Below are 24,430 nucleotides of genomic sequence, written 5' to 3'. Positions count from 1 at the left end.
CCCCGCCTCCTCCATGACGGGCGCGCCCGTCAGCCAATCGCCTTTCAGCACTGGCTGCCGCCGGCCCAATCGCGGCGGGGAGCGGCAGCTCCTGGAGGGAGCCTTGGGATGTGTAGTCCGGGCCGAAGGGCGGCGCTGCGTCCATGCAGGAGGACTACATGTCCCGGCAGGCAGCGCGGCGCGCCGCTTCCGCCTCTCGGCTCTGCTGGCTGCCGCAGGCCGCCGCGGAAGGGTAAGCAGCAGCGGTCGCTCCCGTTTCTGCACAGAGGTCCGTTTCGGTGATGTTGGGGTTTTTTGTCAGTTTGGGTAGGGGGTTTTGGTGTTTTGTTTGTGGTTGGTTTTGTTTTGGTTTTTTTGGGTTTTTTTTGTTTTTTTTTTCTTCTTTTCTTCTCTGTGGTGTTCCGCCGCAGCAGCAGCAGCAGGTTATCGAAAGCAGGTGGCTGGCAGCAGCCAGGAATAAAGCGATCCCGGCGGCGGGTTTGCTTCAGAAATTTGTATTGGCAAAAAAAAAAACGAAGCGCACACGTGTTTTAAGCAACTGCAGAGCCTTGCCAGAGACACGCTTCTAGAGAAACCTTTGAGGTAGCGTGAGTAAACACATCAGCAGGGAGGAAAATCAATCGATGCAAGTGGAGTACAGAGCCTTCAACGCTTGAAATGAAAGGGGGGAGGATATCCCTAGAGTATTCAAATGGGCAGCAGTTCCACAGACTTCTTATCCAAATTAATCCAAGTTTTTTTAATCCAAATTATGCTAAATAGGGCTGATGAGCCTGCAGAAGGGAAGGCTTCAGGAGGATCTTATCCATGTATATATATAAATACTTGAAGGTAATGTGCAAAGATGAGGGAGCCAGGATCTTCTCAGTGGTGCCTGGTGACAGGACCAGAGGCAGTGGGCACAATGTGAAACACTGGAGGTTCCCTCTGAACATTGGGAAGCACTTGTGCACTGTGAGTGTGACCAGGCACTGGCCGAGGTTGCCCAGTCTCCATCCTTGGAGATCCTCAAAAGCCATTTGGTCATGGTCCCGGGTGACCATCTGTAGCTGGTTCTGCTTGAGCAGGGGGTTGGACCGGATGGCCTCCAGAGGTCCCTTCCAACCTCAACCATTCCGTGATTAATCTCTCACCAAATGGGCTGGTATTGCTGTTTCCCTTGCTTTTCCTGCAGGGAAAAAATGTGCTTTTTTGATAAAGTTAATTTTCAGCCAAGTCAGTTCCTTGATCTAATTTACCTCTTGGCAGAGAAGAGGAGAGGGAAACAAGGGCAGAACCACCCATTTGCAGCTGTCACATTAAAGCAATCACAAAACTACAATTTTGAGTATACTAAAAGGCAGAAGAACACTTGTAAGAAAATTAGAAACAGGACATTGGACCTGTAGGGACTTGCATATGTATTTTATGTTTCTCATGTACACACTTCCCACTCTAAAATTCATACCTCCAAACTGAAGTGAAATGCAGAAAAAGTTACTCGTATACCACAGAAAGACACAAACTGTTTTTGAGTCCAGGAACAGAGCTTGGGCTGGCTCAGCCACACCAGCCATCAACAGCTCTTTTATTTGTAAAGAATCTGGTTTCTTCATCTGACATTCCTTTTGTTTTCTGGCATGGTTTCTCTGAAGCTTGCAAAATAAGTGTCATTCTATCATTACCTGTACCTTTCAAGGAAGACCAATCTCCCATAAAATCCTTTCTACAAGGAGTCTGTGTTGCTATTGTTTGGCAGCGTGGACAGGCCTGGACTGCTTTGTGCAGCTTGCAGCTGCTTCCTCTAGGCCTTTGGCACCCTTGTGAACAATATATCTACTGAAGTAATCACTACCTGTAATAAATGTGAGTCTTGACTTCTCTAAGCACTCAAGGCCTCCACCCATCATAACTGATGTGTTCAAAGAAAATAATTCTTCCAGTGCCTTTTATGTTTTCTTTTTTTTTTTTTTTTTTTCTTTTTACATTAGCTACCACTTCAGTTTCCCATCCCATTCTGTCGTCACTCGTCATGGTCTCCCAGTTTTCCTGTGAATAGGCATGTCACACCTACTTGCTTTATTTCTATCTAAATTTTGATCTTCAGAAGTTGAATAGATCTCATTTTTCCCACAATAAGTTTGCACTTGCTGGATGTCTCTGACAGTGGCTACATACATCTGAGATCAATAAAGTGAACCAGAATCAGAACTAAAGCATTGGTTTTAGACTTTGGTATGGCTATACTCCCACACCGAACGCTAAGATTGATTGAAAGTCACAGCACTGCCTTTTATCTTTTAGAAGTTGTTTTTTTCCACTGGCTGCAAATGAACTGGCTACAGGAAACAGATTGTGAAACTGGCTCCAAGGCCTAAACTTCAGATTTCAGCCCTTTGTTTTATAGATTTTAATGTAGTACTTTGGTAATGGAGATGAAGGTGGCTTTATTTTTTCCAAACCAAATCTCTGCAGCTTTCCGATACCACGTCAAGCTTCTTTATGTACTGCAAGACATTGTGGAAATCAAGGTCAAAGGCTACCGGTGGAATTAATCAGAGACAGAAGTTGGGGGAATGTATTTGTTTCATTTGAGTGTTCACTGACTGAAGTTAATATGCTTTTGATCCCTGAAGAATGGATAAGAGAAAGGCAGAATTATGAAGGAAACAATCTGGCAACTCATCCAGAATTACAGCATTTGAGTTTTTGAAATGATAAGCTGAAGAAAAACAAATTTGTGGCCGTTTTAAACCTCAGTATTTCCTTCCTTAATGATATATCAACTTCCCTCTTTTTCTAACCAGATAAGCACTTCTGTAGCCATATGCAAATGATATCCAACAGCTGAATTACTTTTTGCAAATACAATATATAGTAGTTGTATTCATGTCCTTTCTAAAATGTAAGATCTAAGTTATATTAGATTTACTTTTTAAAGTGTTTTCCAGTTTCTGTATGTCACAATAGAGCACTTTGCTGCAGAATACACTTAGCTGATTACTGAAAAACTAGCAATAACACAATAAAACTTGTGCAACTTAGAAGGAACTGCTTTTTAAATTAGATTCCTTCAACCACTTTTGTTTACACCTGGTTTTATTGAGGCTTATTTCAGCCCAACTAGTAAATACCTAGGATGGGATTGCTCTCTTCTCAAAGTTTACCCTTCCCTTTTAGATACGGGTTTTGGCATGTTGCTGGAACAATTGGGCACTCTACAGCATTTAATGCTTTTTCTTCACAGCAGCGCTCTGAGGAAGCAAAGTTCTGTGACTTGTTTTGCAGAGAGACACCAGAAAGACAGAGGTTACTCCTCTACTGTCTTAGCACCCAGGCCCAGTCTTGGTGTCAAGCCCAGACTCATGTATCATCCAATCAGACTGGCCTCAATGATCAAGCAAGCTACAGTGTAAGATGTGAGAGAAAATGTGGCCTTGTTTTACTTCTGAGCACATGTTTGTACATCTAATGTGTTCTGGCCTACTGTGGATTGCATGTGTACATTTGCACCAAACTCTGCCACCCTGCCTCCTTAGGGGTCACAAATGCAGCAGGGATGTGTAAGTTAGCCACTGGCTTCTTCTTAGGAGACCAAATATTTCTCACAGAAAGACTATGGAGTAGTTTTATGCTGACGGGTGAGTTGCTTTGAGAAGAGCTGGGCTATGATGTACCAGAACTACAGGCTGCTTGAAGTCCTGCTGTACTGCGCTCACTCTCTGACTGTACTCCATTTAACTGTATAAGTGTAGCCTGAAAGACTAAGGGCTAGACCATGGAAAAATGTATGGGTAGACTAAAAATTCAGATCCGAAAAACTCCACTGAGCAGTCACCTGAACTCTCTGAGTCTTTTTCTGGATAGAAATGTCCAGAATTGCCCTAAGCTGGGCATCTTGGCACGTCTCTCTGCTTTGTGCCCGCTTGTGGTCTAGGAAGTAGGTAGAACAGCTCCAGGAGAGGTCCAGCTGAGAGGAACCTCTCCGAGCCCAACAAGTCAGGTTCTTCTGTTATAGCCACAGCTTCAGTGCCTGGCCATATTTGGTAGAGTGCTCACCTTCAGTGCAGCAACCCAGTGGTGAGAGAATCGGCTTTTAACTCACAGGGATTTACATCAAATTCTTGTAACTCCCAGGAGAGTGTCCCAGGTGCTCAGAAGGACTGTGAAATGGAAGGGAAGCATTCATCACCTCACCTGTTGAAGTTGTGTCCCTGCTGGAAAGGGAAGGAAATGTGTGGCCCTGGTATGAACTAGAAGGAAGGAGACACAGGGCACCTACTCCTGGTTTCTGGTAGCCATTCCCAAGCCAGTCCTGTTTTTTATTCAGGATCTATTTGCTACAAAAAAATAAAACCCAGGACTCTCTTTTGCCGATTAAACTAGATGAGAGAGACACATCATTGTTTACTCTGTCTTTTGCCTCAGCTGCCTTCTCCTTGTCCTAGAGTCTTACACGCCTTTCTGAACAGGGTCATAACTTCAAATGAAAAGGTGGTGACTCCGTGTTTCCTTCCTGCTCTTCCTCCTGCCAGTCTAGCATGGTGGTCAGGGATGCGGCATGAATGCTCCCCCGGAACTCCCACTTCCTTGCCAATGCTCTAACCACCGGTTAACAGCATAGAGAAGATGGACACTGTTTCCTCCAGCTACACTTTAAAAGAAAATGAACATTGCTTATTGGGAATTTTTTATCTACTTACAGCCCAACAGGACTTTTAAACACCTTTGGCAGGCCGTTAACACAGACCTTGGTGTTTTCCTGTAATAACAAAGAAAAATGCTGTGGCCAGCAGCTACATGAAATGAAGTCACAGACCAGAGAACTGACAGGGGCTCTTTATTCATTGTTTTAAAGAACAGATTTTGGCACTCACTGCCATAAGAGGACTCCAAATTCAGAGTCCTGAGAGCACAAAGGTGCCAAGCACCATGGTGGGACTTCACATGTGTATGTCCATAGAGTTTCCCAGCACACAGCTTCTGTTAGCTCCTCAGAGAGCACGCTGCTTGTTTTGGCCATATACCTGCACTTCTTTTACTGGAAGGCTTACCTATCCTGGAACATCAGTCCCATCCCTCTGTGATTTATTAAGGTCACGCAGAATAGCAAGAATTTAAGTCAAGTCCCTAGAGATCCACTAGATTACCTTGCAGTCAGAAACTGTATATCTAGTTATTAGGGAAGAGATGTCTCTTAAATAATTTACAATCAATTGAAGTTAGTTTTATATATTTAACATTGTAGCAGCTTCCTCGGATTTTTTCAGCATCTCTGAAGTCATGCAAGTTTAAATACACAGATTGCATGAAACAAGTATTCTGTAGCATAGCTTTGAATGTTTAATGTTTTAAGTTTTCCCAGACAACTCAGGGCAGAAGTAGTGATAGACCATTTTTGCATTTTTGAGTACTGATTATACTGTATAATATACAAATTATTTGGCATTGGTACTTAGGATATTGTGCCTGGTTGGGATACACAATGTGGATGTGTTGGAGTTGCTATGAATATTCTGAGTCATGTAAACAGATGATATTATTTTAAAATGCTCTTCCAGAAAGTAAGTGTCCAAAATAAGATTGAGGAGTTGTTCTGACTCAGGTCTGCTTGCAGTTTTTCTGCATCTTTAAAGATAACTGTTGCTGACAAAAGATGACTTTTGAATAATTTCTTGCCAGGAGTGAAACTTATATTTTCCTTATTAGGTTTGGGGTTTGGTTTTTTTTTTTTTTTTTTTCTTTCTTTTTATTAGGTCGCTTGATATACAAATGCAGAATGGCGTTCTTGTTCCCTGCCAGATGCCTAGTTAGCAGCAGCACAAGAATATGTGGAGAAAAAAAAAATGTAGGGGTGGTAGTAGGTAAGAGAAGACAAATCCTATGAACAATTACCCTCTCTGTGTTTCTCTGCCTGTCCATGTCATGGTCTTCTAATTATCTGGCTAAAAATCTACCTCCTACTCCATCTTCATGCTAGGTTAAAGGATGTTGGATGAAGAGATTGACAATTTCTCTGAAAAAGTATTAGTAAAAACAGAAGTTTACTTTGAAAATAAATTCCAAGACAACGGTGGGGACACAATCTGTGGATTTTATCTGCCTAGAGGGCAAGCTGCAACGTTCAGAACCATCTTTCAATGATCCTATTAAATATTTGAGACATAAAAGGTGAAAATTATCATGCAGTAAAAGCATTTATTGTGAATGAGTCAGTACCTGCAATAACTATCCCCCACCTCATTATATTTCTTCACTATGATTGTCATGTCAACCCACTCTCACATTTGCCCCACCCTACCCTAATATGTCTTTTCCTTTCTGCACTTGCCCTTCTAATCTCTAATTATTCTGCCTGTGCACAGATTCACAGTCTTCTATATGGGAGACAGTTGCCCTTGAAAACCTTCCCTTTCCACAAAAGCAAAGTCTTCCTCTTTTTAATCAAGGGTCAACAGCCAGCGCCAGTAATTTCCTTCTGCCTTCCAGTCTCTTGGCACACACGTATTCTGCTTTGCTCTCTAGAAAACTATGAGAGCTGCCTCCAATTTAATGACCAAAACCAGATTTTTGAGAGTGAGGTGACCAAGCTAAGCAAACTACATATGGAAGACAGTGTGATGGCATCATCATCAGATAATAAGTGGGGAGAAAAAGTAAGTTTTTACATTCTTCACGTAGAGTGCTGAGGAGAACACCTTCAACTTCTACATCAGCCAGTGTACTAAGAGCAAACAGCATCTGTTGGAACTGGATCCTAAGTATCAAGGGAAGAACTTTGGTAGTTATTCTCGGGTGGGAAAAAATGTCTCTCTTCACTTTGAAAAAAACCCTAACTTTTTATGCTAAAAGAGGGAGAGGGAGAAAAAGAATACCAACGGGAGAAGAGCAAGGAAGAAAGCTATACAATGGTGTAAATACAGTTAAAGAGAGGAGATGAGGGAGAAAAAGCAACTATAACATGAGGGTGGATGAAAGGAGATGAGAGGAACAGAACTAGGAGAGAAGTGTGGAAATATATTAGTGACCATTTATAGTATTTGGTTTTGTGTTTGATGTTTATTACAAAAAGGTTATATTTAATTACTTTTGACTGATTAAAGACTTAGAAATGTAATTATTTTGATAACACTATAGTCCAAGCCAGATGCTTTCATGCTGGCTTAGCAATTGTTACTAGATAGGAATTTGCAGTCTTGCTCCTCTGAATGCTCAATTCAGTTATCATCTGGTTAAAGCAGTTTGCACCAAGTTGATTTCCCCACAAAGTACTGAATATGATTTTATCATGCACCTATTAATGAAGGCCCAGTTTAATGAGGAATTGGATCTGCTACGCTCATTGAAGAAAACAGCAAAACTCTTAATGACATGACCCAAACTGACTTGCTACACTGTCAGGTTAGGACCTATTCCTAAAAAAATTGCCTTTTAAAAATCTCTGGTTTTTCCCACCTGGTTATTTCTTTGCCTTGTTCCCAAAATACTTGTGTAACTAATTCCATTGTATTTCTTTCTCTTTTATTTGTTCACTGTCTTATCTCTAGCAAACAGGAACTAGAGAAATATCAGTATGAATGCTTAGAAGGTGTGACACAATGAAATATAAGGCTTAGCAGGTAGGTTTTTCATTAAAATACCAGGTTTTATCATACTTCACAGTACATACAGTGTCATGAGAAAACACAGAATGTAATTTTTTTTCCTTCCGAGACTGAAAAAAAATGATTGTATGTAAGTTCTGCATAAGACTTGCAATTCAGGAATTAATAGGTTTTGCTATACAGTATTATCAAAGAAGAAACTGGGCACTTAGCCTTTATATATCCAGTTCTGAGATGGTCAGTTTGCATCTCGCAGTTTGTACAACAAACTAACTCCCATGGATTTGGCAGTGTCAGTGTTTCAGAGAACTCCCAAGTTCCTTAATTTCTCTAACAAATTTTAGTCATTTGTTCTAAGCTCATTTAAAGTGGGACTCGACAGAACTTAACATGTTGAAATGCCTTATTGATTCAGTGAGGTTTCACTTCCTGTTAGTTTTGCAGCTGACACCATTTTATTTCTAACCCGCTTAGATTAAAGAAGGCACATGAGTACCAGTTACTTAGATACATCCTGAGCAAGGTCATATGCTTCAGGCTGATTAAAGCAGTTGTGTCAGGATGCTAGAGACTGGGTGTTCCCAAAACAACAATGCAGTTTGCTACAACATTATTTATTTCTTTTGGTCAGTGGAAGGGCTGTTCTTTGTCTGTCGGGAATAAGACTGAAAGAGCATTGCAGCACAGCTAGTATAGCTGACCAAGCTTTTCCATGGTTCTCAAAGGAAAATGAAAGGGGGGAAAAAATAGACCAATTTGGATTGTGTCACAAAAATGGCCTCTCACATAACCTTTCACCAGCAAGGCTTGGCTCAAATAGACAGGGTGGCAGCCAGCATTCTGGGAGTTTCTTGGTATAGCCTGTGTTGGGGAAATTCTTTCAAATTTCTCTTATAATATGTCAGATAAACAGTGAATCATTCCTTGATTCATCCGAGGCTTTGCTTTTAGTTACTAAAAAAACCACTATAAATCGTGCATGCCCAGTAGGTCAGGTCAGAAGATAGTTATCTTTGTATTTCTGTCTGAAAAATGCTTTGATCTGTTTTTTCTTTTTCTTCTTTGAAGGTGTTCTGACAGCACCTCTTTTCTTTGGTTCTAAAAGGTTGCCCTCACAGTGATTTGAGTGAATCAGAATCTCTGCAAGAAAACAAACATTGGAAAACTTAGTGGAAGCAACATTTACATTACCACATTGTTCCCTTAGTGTATATCTTTTGGGAAACTGTTAAGCAAGCATTATTCCCTGAATCTGCTATAGTTCACATTTGGAAAAAGCTTTTCCACATGCTGCTTTACAATATGGGACATAATTGTATGTGTGGCAAAACATTTTTGGACTTCTAACTTCAAAAGAAATTTTTTAAAAACTTTTTTAATGATGTCGCTAGCAATGAAGGGGAGGAACAGGATGGAGGAGGATGAGGAAGTCATAAATGGTCTTTCTGTGATATTTAGGATTTTAGTGGTGTTTGATAACTCCCTACTATTGGCATGCTTACTTGTGCGAGGCAGCAGTAATTAAAATTTCAATTGATTTTTATGGCAGCCCAATCCAGTACTCTGGCACTCAATGCAGACCACATTCGGCAAAAATAAATATAAATAGTGTAAAGGTAGATCACATTGTTACTTACATGACCATGATGAAATGGGAAGTTCTGTGTTTGTCTTAAGGGACCAAACTCCAGCTTGCTTGCTCTCCTCTGAGGCATGAAGGTCACATAAACAGGTATGGACCCAAGGGTGGGATTGCTCCCCAACAGCCTCTGTGCCAGCTCTCTCCCAGCCTGCATGTGATGGTGAGCCAACAGGCAGAAGCGGTCCTGCTGAAGGGCCTGGCTCTGCTCATCCTCGCACCCAAAGGGTGAGCACACAGGCTGCAGCAAGGTGAGAGGTAGGCAGTGTCATTGCGTTAGTGCAGTGCTGTCACAGAGCTAATTTGCTATGTCTGGCACCATGCACTGTGCACAGGGTTGCAACCATGTGGCACTGCGCTCCAGGAGCCTCCTGCCTCAGGCTTAGAGACGTTATCGGTCGCTAGGCCAGGCTGACAGTTAACAGCAGGCCCATAGACAGCACTAAATTGTCCCAAGACTTGATGCAGGTTATGTATGAACTGACTACTTTGTGGTTTTCTGTGAGAAATAATACCGGGCATCTGACCATCACCACTGCATCCACCAATGCAGGCTAGGTCAGTTCTGGTTAAAAAAACCCCAAGGGCTGGCACTGACTCCAGATGCAACCTGCACAACGCAAGTGCTTCACCCCACTCCTCGCAGTGGTGCAGGCTGCTGGGTGGGAGCGGGGCATTTCTTCCTTCTTTCTCCCCTCTGCCTATAACCAGGGTATTTTGTCAGCCTCCATTTAATACACATACTTCTTCCTTGGCTGTTCCTCAAACTTGAAGGAGTGCACTAATTTCTTCAACCAAAAGCTTGTCTAAACAACAGTATTTTGGCTGCTTTAACAAGCGTCGTTCAAGTGCTAAATCCCACTAAGCCTCATGGAGTTACAGTAGTACAAACATTGCCATTCAGGTTGCAATATCTGCCTTAAAGCACCCCTCTAGGGCTGTGTACCAACATCCAGGGTAGCATGGAATTAAAGAGCAGTAGGTTAAGCTTGCAACGGTTGTGGGACATGTAACACGTTTTAAAAAGCAAACCTGCCTGTGATGGTTTTACAGAGACTTAAATACTTGTGGGGGAAAAAGTTGATGGTAGGACAGTGATGTCCAAACATACATCAAGCTACTTAATTATTTCCTCATACATTTCTTGCCCTAGTGCACTGAAAGTGGTCAGGATGTTTGATGTCTTGCTGGTGTAGAGTGACCTGGTCCTTTCCGTGGTCCTTTTCCTGGCCCATATGTCCTTGCCTGAGGTCTGTGGTGTTAGAGGGATTGCTTTTGTGCAGGATCGTTATTATAAACTGAATTTACCTGCTAAGATGTTAAAAGACTTGCTTACACCAGAGCACCTCTACTGGAGTAATTCCATAGGCAGAGCCTCCAAGCACTATAGCAACTGTTCCCTCCGCCTACTTCACACAGTCTCAGTGTCTGAGGAAGCTGTGGCGAAGCAAGGCATCCGTAACTATGTCCACAGCAGCGCTTCTGCAAACATAGGTGTCTCGGTCATGCACTGTTGTATTCCCTCACACCTTCTGTGTGAGAGCCTCTGCTCTTAAGAGTATCTTGGGGAGCTCCCCCAGGGTGCATATTACCCTCTGCTGTGCTGGCAAAACTGTGGGTCTGCACAGGTTTTCTGGTGTTTTATTCTCTCCCTCTCTTATTCATTATTTGCTTCGGATCACCGCCCTCCTTACAACTGTCCACAAACCCATCTCCTTGGAAACGGCAGAACTTGTTTATGTGACAGTAATAAGGAAACTAATGGGTGCATAGCAGCTGCAGGCATGCGAGGGAGCCATCTTCTACCAGAGGACATTGGAAAAACAAGTCTCCACTTACACTGACTGATGAAAGGTTAGATGGCATAAGCAAAAACCACCTTCTTCCCCAGGAGTTTCCAAAGTTGCCTTCCGTCGTTCATAGCAGTGGTAGGAACTTGTTGCCTGTGCATATGTGTGTTTTTGTGGACTTTGTTAGTCTTTTTTATCACCAACATGTAGAGGTTGAGAAGCGATGGGAAAATTGATAAGTCTTGCTTATTTACTATTTTGTGGAATAGTGTACTAGTACACTATGCCATGCCAGGCTCATTTCCTCTCCTGTCTTGGCCCTGGCCCTTGCCTGTGGCCACAGGACTCTCTCATCCATATATTGAGACATCAGCTTCTCACTGCTTCATGCCCATCACAGCCATTGCCCCTTGTGCTGTTGGAAATGGCCGATACGCCTGGCTGGCCTGGCTGGCAGTTAGAATCAGTCAGGTGTCCCTGCGCGGTGTTTTCTGCTCCTCGGGGAAGGAGCTGGGGGGCCCCTAAATGTCTTTTGTGGCCATAAATCTGTCAGGGTCACGAGGTGGGACCTCTCGCCAGAGATGGCGGCGCGCCTGTCTGCCTGCTGCTGCTGACCCAGTTCCGAGAGCTTGTGGCGTGGGCTCGGGCAAGATGGCGGTGGGGCCCCACAGGGAACTCTCCGGAGAAGGCCTGTGGTGCAAGGTTGGCCTGGGCGGCCCCCTTCTTGCAGGTCTGGGGGGCCGTGCTGGTGCCAGCGGGGCTGCCCTGACCTGTGATATCCGCCCTGGGGGTGCTGGCACACAAAACCAGCGGTGTCCGGGAGGCCCCAAGTCAAGCAAGCCCTGGCAAAGAAATGGTCATAGCGATGTCTCCATGATGACAGCTTGGAGGAGGAAGGAAGTGTTTCTGTGTACCTTTGATTCAGTGCATATCTCGAAGAGGTGGTGTGGATGGATGATGATTTCTGTGTTTTATGCGGCCTCTGAAACAGTGCTGGTAGAGCTGTTCCTGGAAACTTTTTCCATTATTGAGGACTTTCTTCCCTGCCCACCTGGTATGAATGGCTTTTCCTGGGGCGTGCTTGATCAGCATCCTCCAGTCTTGGTTCGGGTTTCTTCCTCCTGTTACTAGATACCTCCTTTGGGTAACTTACTTGGGAACTCCTGTCAGTAAATAGCCTTGCCCAAGAGGGAAGCCTGTACCAGTTGCATACCTTGTATTTTAAACTCAAGCAATACCATAATTGTTATATCACTGAAGCTTCAAATAAGATATTTTTCTATCAGCTGAAGCTGTATATACTCTTCATTTCTTACACTGTATCAAGTGAAATGTTTGGTACTGCTTTGCTAAGTACTGCGATTTAAAACTTGCTTTAACTTCCTAGAGGTTGTATCAGACCAAAGCACTTTCTGCAAGTTTCACTGTCCATGTCTTGGTTATCAAGGAAAATCACTATCTGAGAGGGTGTAAGCTGTCTTCAAATGTGTTTCTGATAAAATAACGTGAAGGGGTGGGGCAGAAAGGGAATGGAGAAACAGGACTTAATACATAAGCTTCATAATGGGGAGAATGCTGGGGATATTGCATATTAAATACCCTTCTGTTATCTCAACACTAAATGTGGAGAACTGTGTCTTTATTATGTAATAAAGCCATATGTAAAAAGGCAGTAGATCACTAAGGAGGCTGCAGATGAAAACAGGCCGTAAAACTTGGAATGCTTGCTCTGCAGGGAGCACTGAGAGGCAGACACTGAAGTCTATAAAATAGATAATAGAAAATATTGTAAATCCTTGGCTTTTAAGAGGACAAAAATCAGCGTAAGTTATTAGAAAGCACCAAGTCAAATCTTAGAAAATTTTGGGTGGTCGAAGAGAGCTATATTTAGTGTTAGGAAGGGCATTGTTTTGGAATGGCATTAAAATACAGGATTCATCTGAGGGGTGCTTGCGGGGGGTTTAATTATTATCTTGATGCACATGATCTGGTTTGATGTAAACAGAGCCAGGGACAGCCCAGTGACATACTTTGAAAACTGTTACATAGTCCATTAAAGAGCTAATAGCATTAAATACCTCTCTTCTTACAGGCTATGGATTCTGAATCAAAGAACAGTTTCATAGGAAGCTTTCTTCAGCCACCAGATAAGATGCTTCCTGCAGCCTTTGCTTATATAGAATCAAAGAAGTTGACAGCTGTTGGTGGTGACAGGCTTTCTACCCCCAATAACCAAGGTAAAGCCAAAATGAGTCCTTAAAGTGGTCTTTTTAATTGTTCCCTGTGAAATCTCTTGAGCAAACTCCCTGTTATGTTTTACTCAGTTCAATGACTTGCTGTGATTATCAGACTGACATTGGGACAGGATGTATATGTGTCTTGAGGCAGTAGTCTCCCTGAAGTCATATGTCTGGAATGGAAACTGCTGCAAGTCTTCTAACATCCTTATAAACTTTGGCTTTGAAAATTGTTTAACTTAAAATTGTCAGACTTCCTCTAAAAGCAAAGGAGAATGCTTCAAACTCAGCAGAAGCAGTACATGACTTTAAATGCAGGAAAAAAAAATCAGTATGGTACACTGACTTGAAATTGGCTTTGTGTAGTGCTGTTTGACTCTCTCTGTCTTAAAATCACATCTAAGGTTTTTTGTGTGGCATGATTCCTTGGGAGAACTTTTGAATAACACAGACTCTCAGGAAAGTTAGCACCATGAAATTTTGTCTGTATGAAATAGGGACCCACTATGGTGGTTGTGTGCTTTAGTGGGTGATTACTCTCTGGAGCTCACAGAGCAAATGCTTGTCAGCTTAGCATATCTGCAGAGCTCTGTGATATCATCCTTGGATTTACGATCATGGGCAACTTTGCAATATTGCACAGACATAGCCTGTGTATGTTTTATATGTATTCTACGTATTCTTCAATTGAAGAATCTGTGACTTCTGTAGTAATCTTTTGTCATACAGAGTTTGTGCTTTTTGGATTAAAATATTCAGTTTAATGTTATGTAGCTAAGTGTTTTAGTAAGGAAATGTTTGGCATGTCAATAGAAAGATGGAAGAAGGGGTCCCACTTCATCTTTCTGCTCTCTGGTCTCTGCTTTTTGCCTTCTTTTTTTTTTTTTTTTTTTTTTTTCCCCCTCTTTAAAATTGTATTCTAGTGGGGCTATGATAAGCTGATGAGAGTTGTTATGGAGCTAGAAATATTTGATGGGTATTTCTTTACTGAGGGAATTGGTGTAGGGAAACTATCAAGACTTATAAAATGTCAGGAAAGAAACTTGACTTGTTAAGCAACATGTCTTAAACTTTTACAGGTGTGTATACCTTTTGGAGAGCTAGTAGGCTTTTTATTGTAGCTGAAATTGAAACTTTTTTTTTGCATAATTTTGACACATACTGATTTGAGGCTAAAAGCAAAATCTTGCAGGCTTATTTCTATGGTTTAAAGAATCATCAAATACAAGAAACTAGACCTTGAATTACCTTTTGAAACAATAAAGTTTTTAAAATGCATCCTCCACTAGAATGTCCTTTCGTATCTGATTCCCCTCCAGTCCTGAGTCCGTTGGGTTTTTTTAATCTGCCCACACCAGTTGCATTACACCCAAAACTTGTGACCTAATTTGGGTAACTGTGTTCCCTGCTTCTGTGTAAACAGAAGTCCCAGGATTTGTAATATTCAGTTTGCCACGTTTTCTTTGTGCTTGCTACCCTGTGGAGCGAAAATAGTTTTGCTCACAGGACCTGTGCTTTATACCTCAGTTCTGCAAGTAAACATGTCCATTTTCTCCCAGATATATTCTGCGTGTGTTAGTGTACTGCTGGGGAATATAATTAATTTTAGGGGTGATCCTAGGAAGAAAATGTAGGTAGTGTTTTGCTGTTTGAAGTGTTTTGTAGAAATAATAATAATAGTAATATGACCTGTTATTTAAGGTGTAACTGTTGCATTGTGTGCTAGCTGTGGTGGCAGCCCTGAAAACTCTTCAGGAAAAGATCCGCCGTCTAGAGTTGGAGAAGTCACTGGCTGAAGACAATCTGTGCAGCCTCTCCATAGCAGCTTCTCAGTATAAGAAGGCCTTGGAACACGTATCCTACAAAAAGGACATAGCACATCAAGAACTGATGCAACAGAGGAAAGGTATTTCTCTTGAGTGATAAGGTGTAGCCACAGCAACTCCAACACTGCATAATCCAGGGAGTGTTTGTTTATTTTGACAAACTGCTATTTAATGCACCCCCCCCCCCCCTTTCTCTTTTGCTTCAGAACTGGGGAGGAGCAGGAGCCTGATAATTGTGAATCAAATTGAGATCTTGTTTTTACATATATTAACCAAGTATTGCATAATCCATAAAGCTATTTTAAAGAATGAGCAGATTTCAGGTGGTATGTTTAACTCCTACAATAAGCAAGCAGCTGCTACGTGTATAACACTGCTAACTTGAGTGAAGTTAGAAGGGAAGAAAGCAGATTCTGTTTAGATATCTGCTGATATATATCAAAGTAACCACAGTGCTCACAGATTTGGAATTCATATTAGGGACTAGCTCTGGAAAAACATTTTGATTCTCATGTCTTATATATAAAATGTATTTTAACCACATGACTTGTTCAGACTAACAAAATTCTCTTGCATGTTTACAAGATAGAGAATTCCTCCATAGAGGTGACAGACTGGCTAAATGTGTAGCTCCTATTGCTGTACTTAATGTCTTTGTTTCTCTCTATAGATATAAGTATGCAGTTAAATGCAGCACAGTCTCGCTGCTCCCTGCTGGAGAAACAGCTGGATTACATGAGGGAAATGGTTTCCAGTGCAGAACTGGAAAAGAAAATGGTTTTAGAACAACAGGTGAAGCCTCTTAGCGTACTGACAAAATATTGATATAGTTAAAAAGTATAGAAATGCATAAGATCAGAACTTTTTTATGGCTATCATTCTTCCTCGGTTCTTCTCAGGGTGGTTGGAAACGGAAGAAATTTATTGTCTAACTGACTGATGACAACAAATTGTATGAAAAGACTCCCTAGGTGGAACTCTTAATGAGCAGAACCATGCTAATACTTGCACATTTAGTAGACAAAAAAGCTGCTGGAAACTTAAGTCTTCTTTATCTTCCTGGTATTTTTCATCACTTTGCAATTTAAAAAATACTAAATTTAAACAAGTTAAACACCTTTACTATAGTGTGTTTGGTTTTCTGCTGTCTGAAACGATTTCAGTCAGCTGCCAACTCCATTCTTTCTTACTTTTTTCCAGGCCCAGCTTCAGAAAGAGGAAGATCAGAACCGGTTGCAACTGCATGCAAAACTTGAAAATCTCAAAATGCTAGAAAAAGAGTGTCTTAAACTTACTGCTACTCGTAGGATTGCAGAAGTAAGCACGAATGAAACTACAGTCTGAAAGTTGTTCATTTGCTATAATTTGTGTGGCATACTGTTAATAGTACTAAGTTTTGCAAAAGTTTCCTCTGTTAATGCTAAGATCGTAAAGCATATCTGACTGACTGCCACCTTGGCTTCGTTTGCATGAGTCTTTTTTTCAGTCTTGGCTTTAAAAATTCCTATGGTCCTCTTTTATCCCAGATTACAATTGCAAGCCACTTCAGACTTCTGATTCAGCATGTCAAACTGAAGTGTGACTAATCATTCTTGTTTTCAAATTCAGGACAAGATCAAACACTTAGAAGAAAATCTTCGTAAAGAAGAGCACCAGCATAAGCTAATACAAGACAAAACTGCTCAGGTAGACTGGAAAGGTTTTATTTTATCATATTTTTCATTACTGAAGGAAGCTAATCTCTCTGTTGAAAATACCCCTTTTTTTTTAATTACATTTAAACTCCACGTGTTTATTACCCAGAAAGAACTCTTGGAATACTACCTAAACCAGTTATAAACTACATAGTAGAAAGCTTGCCAGGTGTGTTGCAGATCTCAGTCAAGGAAGATTCTACTTGGTTTTGTATTAATGGTGCAGTTCATCAGCCTCAAAGCTGATATAAGTGATCTGGGTAAAGAATGAATTTCCAGAGGATCTGCAATTAAATCAGATAACCTTAACTAACAGTAACTAGAAAGTGGTCATATAAGAAACCTTATAACTCAAGTAAGGTTGGTTATTCCGTTTGTTTTCCTCTTTTTGTTAAGATCTGCTGAAATCTGATGTACTGGACTAGACTTGGGAAAGTCTTTAATCGGTGATACTGTTACATTGTTCATTGAGAACTTGAATAAGTCATTATTCTGTGAAGCCATAGCCAATTTGTTGGGCCACCATCCATCTGAGAGAGGAGTATTTGCCAAAAGAGAGAAAAATCAAATAAACTTCTTGTTAAAGGGGCAGAGTAGCTTCAGGTATTCCAAACCTCACTTCACTGAGAAGTAGCAGACATTTTGAAAGAGAGCAGTTGTGGTGGCATTCCCTTGGGGCAGGGTGGGGGGATGCAAAGGTGAAGAATAATATTGAAAGAACCTAGCCATAAATGAAGCTGACAGCTTAAATTAATTCATCACTACTGTCAGTTTTTATACCTCATCTGAGAATGATGAGCTTTCATCAGTCCAGGAAGCTTGAAATAACATGCAGATTGTAGCCCAGATATCTGACCACCAGAATTCCAGCAGAATGACACAGTTAAAAACTTGCAGATTTTTGGGTTTCTTGCTTAAACTGCTTGCTGCTGCAGAGCAGGCAGCCTAGTATGGAGATTTTATCTTCTGAGAAACATAGTAAGAATGACTTTCCCAGAGCAGATGGTCTGACCTTAGCAGTATCATAAACATTTGCTCAAAAAAGGACTTAGGTGTAGTAGACTGAGTCCTAAAATAGTATTAGTACCATCTTTGTTCACTGCAGGATCAATTTTGGTCTGTTGGATCTGGGTTGGGAAACGCAGGGGTGGGGTAGTTCACTTCCTTTTCATGACAGAAAAGCCAGAATAATCTCACTTTTGTGATGGACCTCCAGCATTATTTAGCCAGAACTGTTACACCTGCCAAAACAAAGTCCTTGTCCTGTGTTTAATTGGGAATGGCTATTACCCTGTTTATCATGGGCCTTTATATCAACTTTGAACTACTGAGCAATCTGAGGATTGTCCAGCAGGTTTGACCTCAATGTTACACAGACAGGCTCAGTTCTCTCTGCCCCCACATTTTAAGGTCCAAATGTTCATATTCTTTGGATTTTATGATCAGATCCCCAGCATGTGGCAGGATTGGCTTATCTCAGTTGCTGGTTGTCACAGTGGAAAAATACAGCTGCTGCAGCTGAATATGAAAATGAGAACTTCTAAGACAGAGCTGCAAGATCTGCCTGATATCTTGCCATCCTAGTAATCTGTTCAGTTTTTAAGTGTAGTTTATGCCTTCCAAGCAGGACAGTTAATAATGCCCTTAATTGGTTCTCATCCATGCATGAAAGAGGGAATTAATTAAACTATGTGATTTCATACTTCTAATATTACATTAAATGGTTGTTTTCATTTTTGCTTATTCCCACAGCTTCAAACAGGATTTCAGATAAACAGAATTTTGATGTCTTCAGTAACATCTCAAAATGAACATAAAAAGCAAAACAGGAAGAAGAAAAAAACTAAGAAGGTAACATGAAAGTTTTTATTAGCATACTGTTGCTGATAGCATCTAACACGCACAGAGATTGGAATTTGTGAAAAACAGTGATGTAAGAGGCACTTGATTTGTCTGCTGCACTTTACTCCATTTCCAAAGTGATGAACAGTGCTGAATACCTTTTTTTTTTTTTTTCCCTTTTGTAATTAAAATGGTGCTGGGGCTGGTAGCACCTCACTGGAAAACTTTCCCTTACCAGCATGACAGTAACCTCTGTTACAGGCTTACTGCCATCCCCCCATGTCCTTTCTTAGCTGCCTTTCAATGTATCTGGCAAAATTAGTTTCTAAAGCAATTTTAACTAGGCATCTTAAGAGGGTGTGTTTTGGGGGGATTGCTGGCATCAAGAGAATTCGTTTTGCAACACATGTTACAGGTCAGTCAAAATTTTACAACTGAGGTTTTGCAAACTTAAGTAAGTAATGTTCAATTTCTTCAGTGTCAACCTAATTGTCAAACATTCTGCTTAATGCACCAGGGATAAAATTTACTTCTCTCACTGGTTGGAAAGTCCTACTCCTTCCGCATACAGTAGGGAAATTATTTTTTTTAAACCAGACGGAAACGCATGCGTTTCACTGCTTGTTCTTGTCTTACTTTTTCTGTCTATTTTATGGCAGAGAAATCCTACGATGAAGAAAACACATCTTTCACAATTACATGTAAAGGCTGGTGAACTACCTTTTGTGGCTGGGAAAGTGAGTGAAATCAAATGTTCTTGTTAACTTCGCATCTACAGTTTGAATGAATCTCTTTACTGTAATTGTTAATCACTTCTGTAAACCATTTAATAATTCTGCTTTAAGTCTGTCAGCTCCAGCCATTCTGTTAGTGCAAATATACAAAGTGTGTTGTATATTATGAAGCACCGCAATCCACGTATTTCATCACGAAGCCAAGGAGGAGCTACGTCTGGGATTTCAGGACACAGTGCACTTTCAAAATATGTATCCTCTTGTTCCGCATCACCTACCACCACCAGAAGTCTTTCGGACCTTCTGTTGGCCATACAAGATGAGCTGGACCAAATGAGCTTGTGAGTACTCATCCCTGGTGTCATGGGTAAAAGTGTCTTCAGTGGTAGCCCTCTGAAGCTATAGGTGTGCTATAGTCAAACCAGCCTGGTTTAAGTGTAGGACTACTTGTTGACAGAAGGGCCTGAGCAGGCCTGTCTGGTAGGATTTTTCTCATTCAAAAAATTATTTCTGGTGTTTAACTGATCTTGTGAGCGAGCAATATGCTCTTCAGCTGGGTTTTTCTGCTTCCACATCCTATACTTAACTGAGTTCCTACTGAAGTAACAGCTGCAGCAAATGGGAAATCTTTCAGGCCTGTGCTTTTTAGAAATTTTAAACATACTCTAAGATCTACAGAGTAGACCAAGAATGTTCTCCTGGAGAAGGCTGCAAAGGTGGTGGTAATGTTGAGTAGGCCTGCAGCATGCAGTCACTCTGGGTGGTAAAATAAGTTAGTACAGCTGTGGCAGGAATAGTCCTGTCACAGCATCTAGCCTGTTCCTCTGTACTCTCTCTTTCTGTGTTCACTCCATACATGCACATCTGATAGCTGTTTGTGCTGTGGCAGTCTGGTGTTTCATACCTTTTCCTTTTTGATATCAGGAGAACTCGCCAGTCCTGTAAGGGAGTTGAGAAAGAGGGACAGTCTCCTGCCAGAAAATGGGCAGGGTGTGGAAGAAGCTAACACATTAGATGGGAGTGTATGTGTCTTTCTAGCCATGCAAGTAAATGTGGATTACAGCTTGTTATGTTCTTAGGCATCTTCCAATTAATGCAAGCTTGTAGAATTGTGGGCCAAAGCTATGTAGCTGGTCATAGTAGACATGTCAACATGATGAGCTGTGGTTTGAACAGAGGAGGATGTGTTGGTTAAACCAGTTAGGATGTTGACACTGGTTTGAAATCCCTGATGTGTCAAAAATTTAAACTGGCAACCAATCTCTTCTTCAAAAACCTTTGGCTTACTCATGGCAATTCAAGGACAGCCTTTTTTTTTTTTTTTAATAGCAACAACCAGTTTCTTCAACTGAACTGTCAAAGAGCAGCAGTTACTCAGAAGTTAGAAAAGAAGCCATGACTTTTCTAATGAGATTATTTATCTAAGAGAGGGTCTCTGTTTTTGAATAGTACAGATATCTAGGGATCAAGTTTGATCTACACAATTTCTTTTAGTTAAGATGGTTAATATGATTAACCATCACACCCAGTGCAAATCTTTTTGAGTAGAATATTTTAATTTGAATTATATGTCAGAAAAACTATAAATGTTCTGGTTTAAACAATGATTTTCTGTATTACACTAAGATTTCAAAGTCTGCACTAAATTGGGCAGGAATTAAAAATACCATGCTGCCTAGCTGCTGCTCACTTTTCAGAATCTCCTTTTGCACACTATTACACATGTAGTTATTTTGACTGTGGCAGGGGGATGAATAAGTTGCACATCAGCTACAAATTTGGGATGAAAAAATCAGACCCACTGGAAAAACTTTTCCTTTTCTAGTGTGAATATACTCGAGATTAATTTGTATTGTGTGAGGGGGTCAATAATGCTAAATTGCTGTATTCTGGACAAAACAGCTAGCAACTCCTGTAATACACTGAAAGTACTGGAAGAAATCCTACAGACTATTATCATGAATACTTAGTGTGCCATTCTTGTCTTTAATAGTGAGCATCAAGAACTTCTGAAGCAAATACAAGAGACTCAAGACTCCAAAGTTCGTGAAGATCTGGAACGGGAACTGAAATCCCTTGTAAAACAAATAGAGATTAAAGGAGAACAAATATCCAAGCTGAAAAAGCATCAGTCTACTGTAAGAATAACATGTAAACTCTCTAGCTAGTAACACTCTAGTTGAAAGCTGCCACAACTCTGCCTCCTGTTGTCATTAACTAGAATGTCACTGGAATGCTTAAGCCGGGATCTTCCAGTATGGGTGATCATAATTAGGCTGCTAGCTTGTGTTCTTGTACCTCCAATTGCTTCTTTTGATCAAGAAAAAGTGCTTACAACTGGCAGCTAGGTATGGATGCTGGTGTGAAAACTCCCTGCCCTGTGGCAGTTCTGCAATATGAATCTGGGTTGCTCAGTCTGTTGCTTCTGCTCACTGTGTTAAGACAATCTGTTGAGATTTCATTCCTTTGTGTCCCGTCCCTCTGGGGAATGAGAAAGAAGCTATAATTCCTGTATAGACGAGATTAAATGTCATTTATAATACTGAAATATTGAAGGTTTTCATTAACCAAATAGTCTGTTGACCATAACTTCTCCAAAGTCATAGCCAGACAAGCCTTTCAGTTTTGTTTAACCCCTAACCTGTACACATTCTGTCAGTATTTGTTTTAGAGCCGTAGATAACAGCTTTTCATACATGCCCATATAAAATCACTCTTCAGTAGATGAACAGCTTAACTCCTTTGTACCAATTCCATTTGGAACATATGATAAAAAATGAATCCATAGTTATGTCTGATAGTTTTCTGTTCTTCCATCTTATGTTCCAGGATAAATCGACCCACTTAAGAACTTCACTTATACAGGAAACAAAACTCAGTTTGAGACCTTATGGAAGGGGGAGATGATGGTTAATTTAAATCTGACCAATTTTATTCATGTTCATTCTTTGATAGATTTTATTCACTCAAACCTTTTATTATCCAAGTAATTGCAAGCACAAAGGTGCTGATGTCAAAGTAGTCTTGTCAGGGTTGCACATTAGCAATGTCGACAAAGGACATAACTGTTGAGTCCTCACGGCCTCTCTTGGCAACGTCAACTGTTATTTGGATAAATCTCTTATATTCTTGAGGAGACAACAATTACAGTACTGTTCCTTGCCTCAGAATCTTGCTGACTTCATTCTCCAGGAACCTGAGACAATGGACAACAACTGCACCTTTGTTTCTTCCTTTTGCGTATCTTTATGGCTACAGTCTGCCTTCATTTTGGGATGATGAGAAGAGGAATAACACTGACAATGTGGTGCAACCTTGTTGTCATCCTTGCCTATTATCAGGGTGTAGATCTACTGACAAGTCATCTGTGCTCTGGTACAGCCTTATCAGAGCACACGCCTTAGGGTGATGATGTAAATAGCACATTCTTTGTGTTTGTCAGTTTGATTACTGTCCATCATGCCCTGGTTATCAGTACAGGCCACTCCTGTAACCCTTGGCCTATATCGTTTTTTTTCTCGTGCTTTTGCACACAGACATTTCTATTTTGTACAGACCAATCTTAATATCTGATGCATATTTCTGCTTTTACAACCTGTCACACCGAAAATGCTGTAGTCATCTCTGTGTTTCACAGTTAATAATATGTTCTAGAATGCAATTAAAGTTAATTATTTTTAGAAATGGACTTAAAGCCTAAATTGGCATATAGAATGCTTCCAGCCTGATTTTATTTTATCTTTAGGAGTGACCTTTTCATCCCAAGTGCAAGTTAAGACTTATTACTTGACATTTAAAAACCCCATTCTTTAGCAATCAACTCTATTGATTCTATTTTCTAATTCTGTTATGAGGCTTCAAAGTAAACTGCTTAGATACAGTAACTGATAATAAACAGTATACATTTTACAGGTTTGTTGTTTGTTTTTTGTTTTTTTGTTGTTGTTGTTGGAGTAGTACAATCTGAAATGGAAAAAGACTCTTGTAAATATAAATTGGTAACAGATGATACTCTGTCTCTCTCAAGCAATCATTTTTACCTTAGGGAGTGGTGGGGTTCAACAACCTATTGAGTGTGGGTGAGGTCAGTTTTCTGTAACGCTTTCTGTGTGGGTGAGGTCAGTTGTCTGTAGTGCTTTCTGTTACAGGGAGATAACTCTGTACAAGATTAGTAGATTTCAACTTTTTTTTTTAATGCCCCTTATACATCTTTACTTTGGAGTATCTGTAGAAGTCTAAGTTTACAGCTGTAGGTCTTCTGAGTATGTAACATTCTAATTAGTAATCTTCCTTCCTAGGTGCAGAAATTAAAGAGAAAAACTCAGAAAATGAAGCAAGGGGCAGCTCATGTCAAACTGAAGTGTGGTGACCAAATGGAAGCAAAAGAGATTGCACTCACTGTAATGGAAAGTATGTCTAAATCTTGTCCTGGACAGAAAAGCAGAAGCTCTCTTCAGCTGCTAAAAAATGTGCAGAAACTTCAGTCAACACTGAAAAAAGATGATATCATGTGGGAACAATACTTCTGAAGCTTACTGTGTTAGAAGTTTTTGAAGTTGTCTGACAGCTAGTAGATTTTTAATTTCACAAAATACCTCTTAAAAAAAAAATAAAAACTGTTTAGTAGGTCAGTTTGTTCACCTCAGAATTAACTTTCATATAGGGTAGCTATAATTCAACTACACTGACTTGTAATAAAGTGGGGTTTTGGATTAATGAAATGCTTGCTTATTAACTTGCCAAATAAAAATTGTATACCTTTTTTACACTTAAAATAGTATGTGATCTTTGATGCTCTGTTTCCCCTGCTGCCAAGGAGATACTTAAGAGTTTACTTTTCCAGAGTAACTTGGGCTAGTGCTTCTGTTCAAATAAAAACAGTGGTTTTCCTTTTCTCTAATAACTGAAGATTCAGATCATTGCAACAGAGGCAGAAGAAGAGGTATTGTCTCTTATTTATATACTTTTTCATTATTATTAATATTATTACTCTGTAAGCTTTAATGACAGTCTTAGTATTAGGGACAGATGGAAGCACAACCCGTGAGTTGATTAAACCATTATAACATGAGAGTGTTCTTGATA

General features: G+C 40.5%; 1 protein-coding gene across 5 annotated transcripts; it reads left to right on the top strand.

The window, feature by feature from the left end:
- The first annotated feature begins 176 nt into the window (after nucleotides 1-176).
- On the top strand, nucleotides 177-24,120 carry CEP57L1 (centrosomal protein 57 like 1). Of its 5 annotated transcripts, XM_033005711.2 has the most exons (13): nucleotides 221-268; nucleotides 5,736-5,843; nucleotides 7,527-7,598; nucleotides 13,105-13,249; nucleotides 14,976-15,155; nucleotides 15,746-15,867; nucleotides 16,276-16,392; nucleotides 16,684-16,761; nucleotides 18,522-18,620; nucleotides 19,271-19,348; nucleotides 19,457-19,686; nucleotides 21,339-21,483; nucleotides 23,644-24,120. In XM_033005711.2, the coding sequence occupies exons 4-13, from the start codon at nucleotides 13,108-13,110 to the stop codon at nucleotides 23,872-23,874; spliced, it is 1,422 nt and encodes a 473-aa protein (XP_032861602.1). In that variant the 5' UTR covers nucleotides 221-268; nucleotides 5,736-5,843; nucleotides 7,527-7,598; nucleotides 13,105-13,107; the 3' UTR covers nucleotides 23,875-24,120. The 5 variants fall into 5 exon arrangements, with proteins under 5 accessions (XP_032861605.1, XP_032861601.1, XP_032861600.1 ...); XM_033005709.2 differs by lacking the exon at nucleotides 5,736-5,843 and having other exon boundaries at nucleotides 203-268; XM_033005712.2 differs by lacking the exon at nucleotides 5,736-5,843 and having other exon boundaries at nucleotides 213-232.
- The last annotated feature ends 310 nt before the right edge of the window (nucleotides 24,121-24,430 follow it).

The sequence above is a fragment of the Tyto alba genome, unplaced genomic scaffold (assembly GCF_018691265.1).
Source record: "Tyto alba isolate M040663 unplaced genomic scaffold, T.alba_DEE_v4.0 Super-Scaffold_40, whole genome shotgun sequence".
Taxonomy (NCBI): Eukaryota; Metazoa; Chordata; class Aves; order Strigiformes; family Tytonidae; genus Tyto; species Tyto alba.
Note: the sequence above shows the minus strand (reverse complement) of the source record. Positions and strands in the feature narration are given on the sequence as shown.

What these genes read in the sequence shown, in the direction of transcription:
- CEP57L1 (XM_033005714.2), top strand. Translation starts at nt 13,108, where the DNA reads ATGGATTCTGAATCAAAGAACAGTTTCATAGGAAGCTTTCTTCAGCCA. An exon ending in TACCTTTTGTGGCTGGGAAA is followed by an intron (nt 19,349 to 19,456) that starts GTGAGTGAAATC and finishes TTCTGCTTTAAG; the next exon opens with TCTGTCAGCTCCAGCCATTC. An exon ending in GAGCTGGACCAAATGAGCTT is followed by an intron (nt 19,687 to 21,338) that starts GTGAGTACTCAT and finishes TGTCTTTAATAG; the next exon opens with TGAGCATCAAGAACTTCTGA.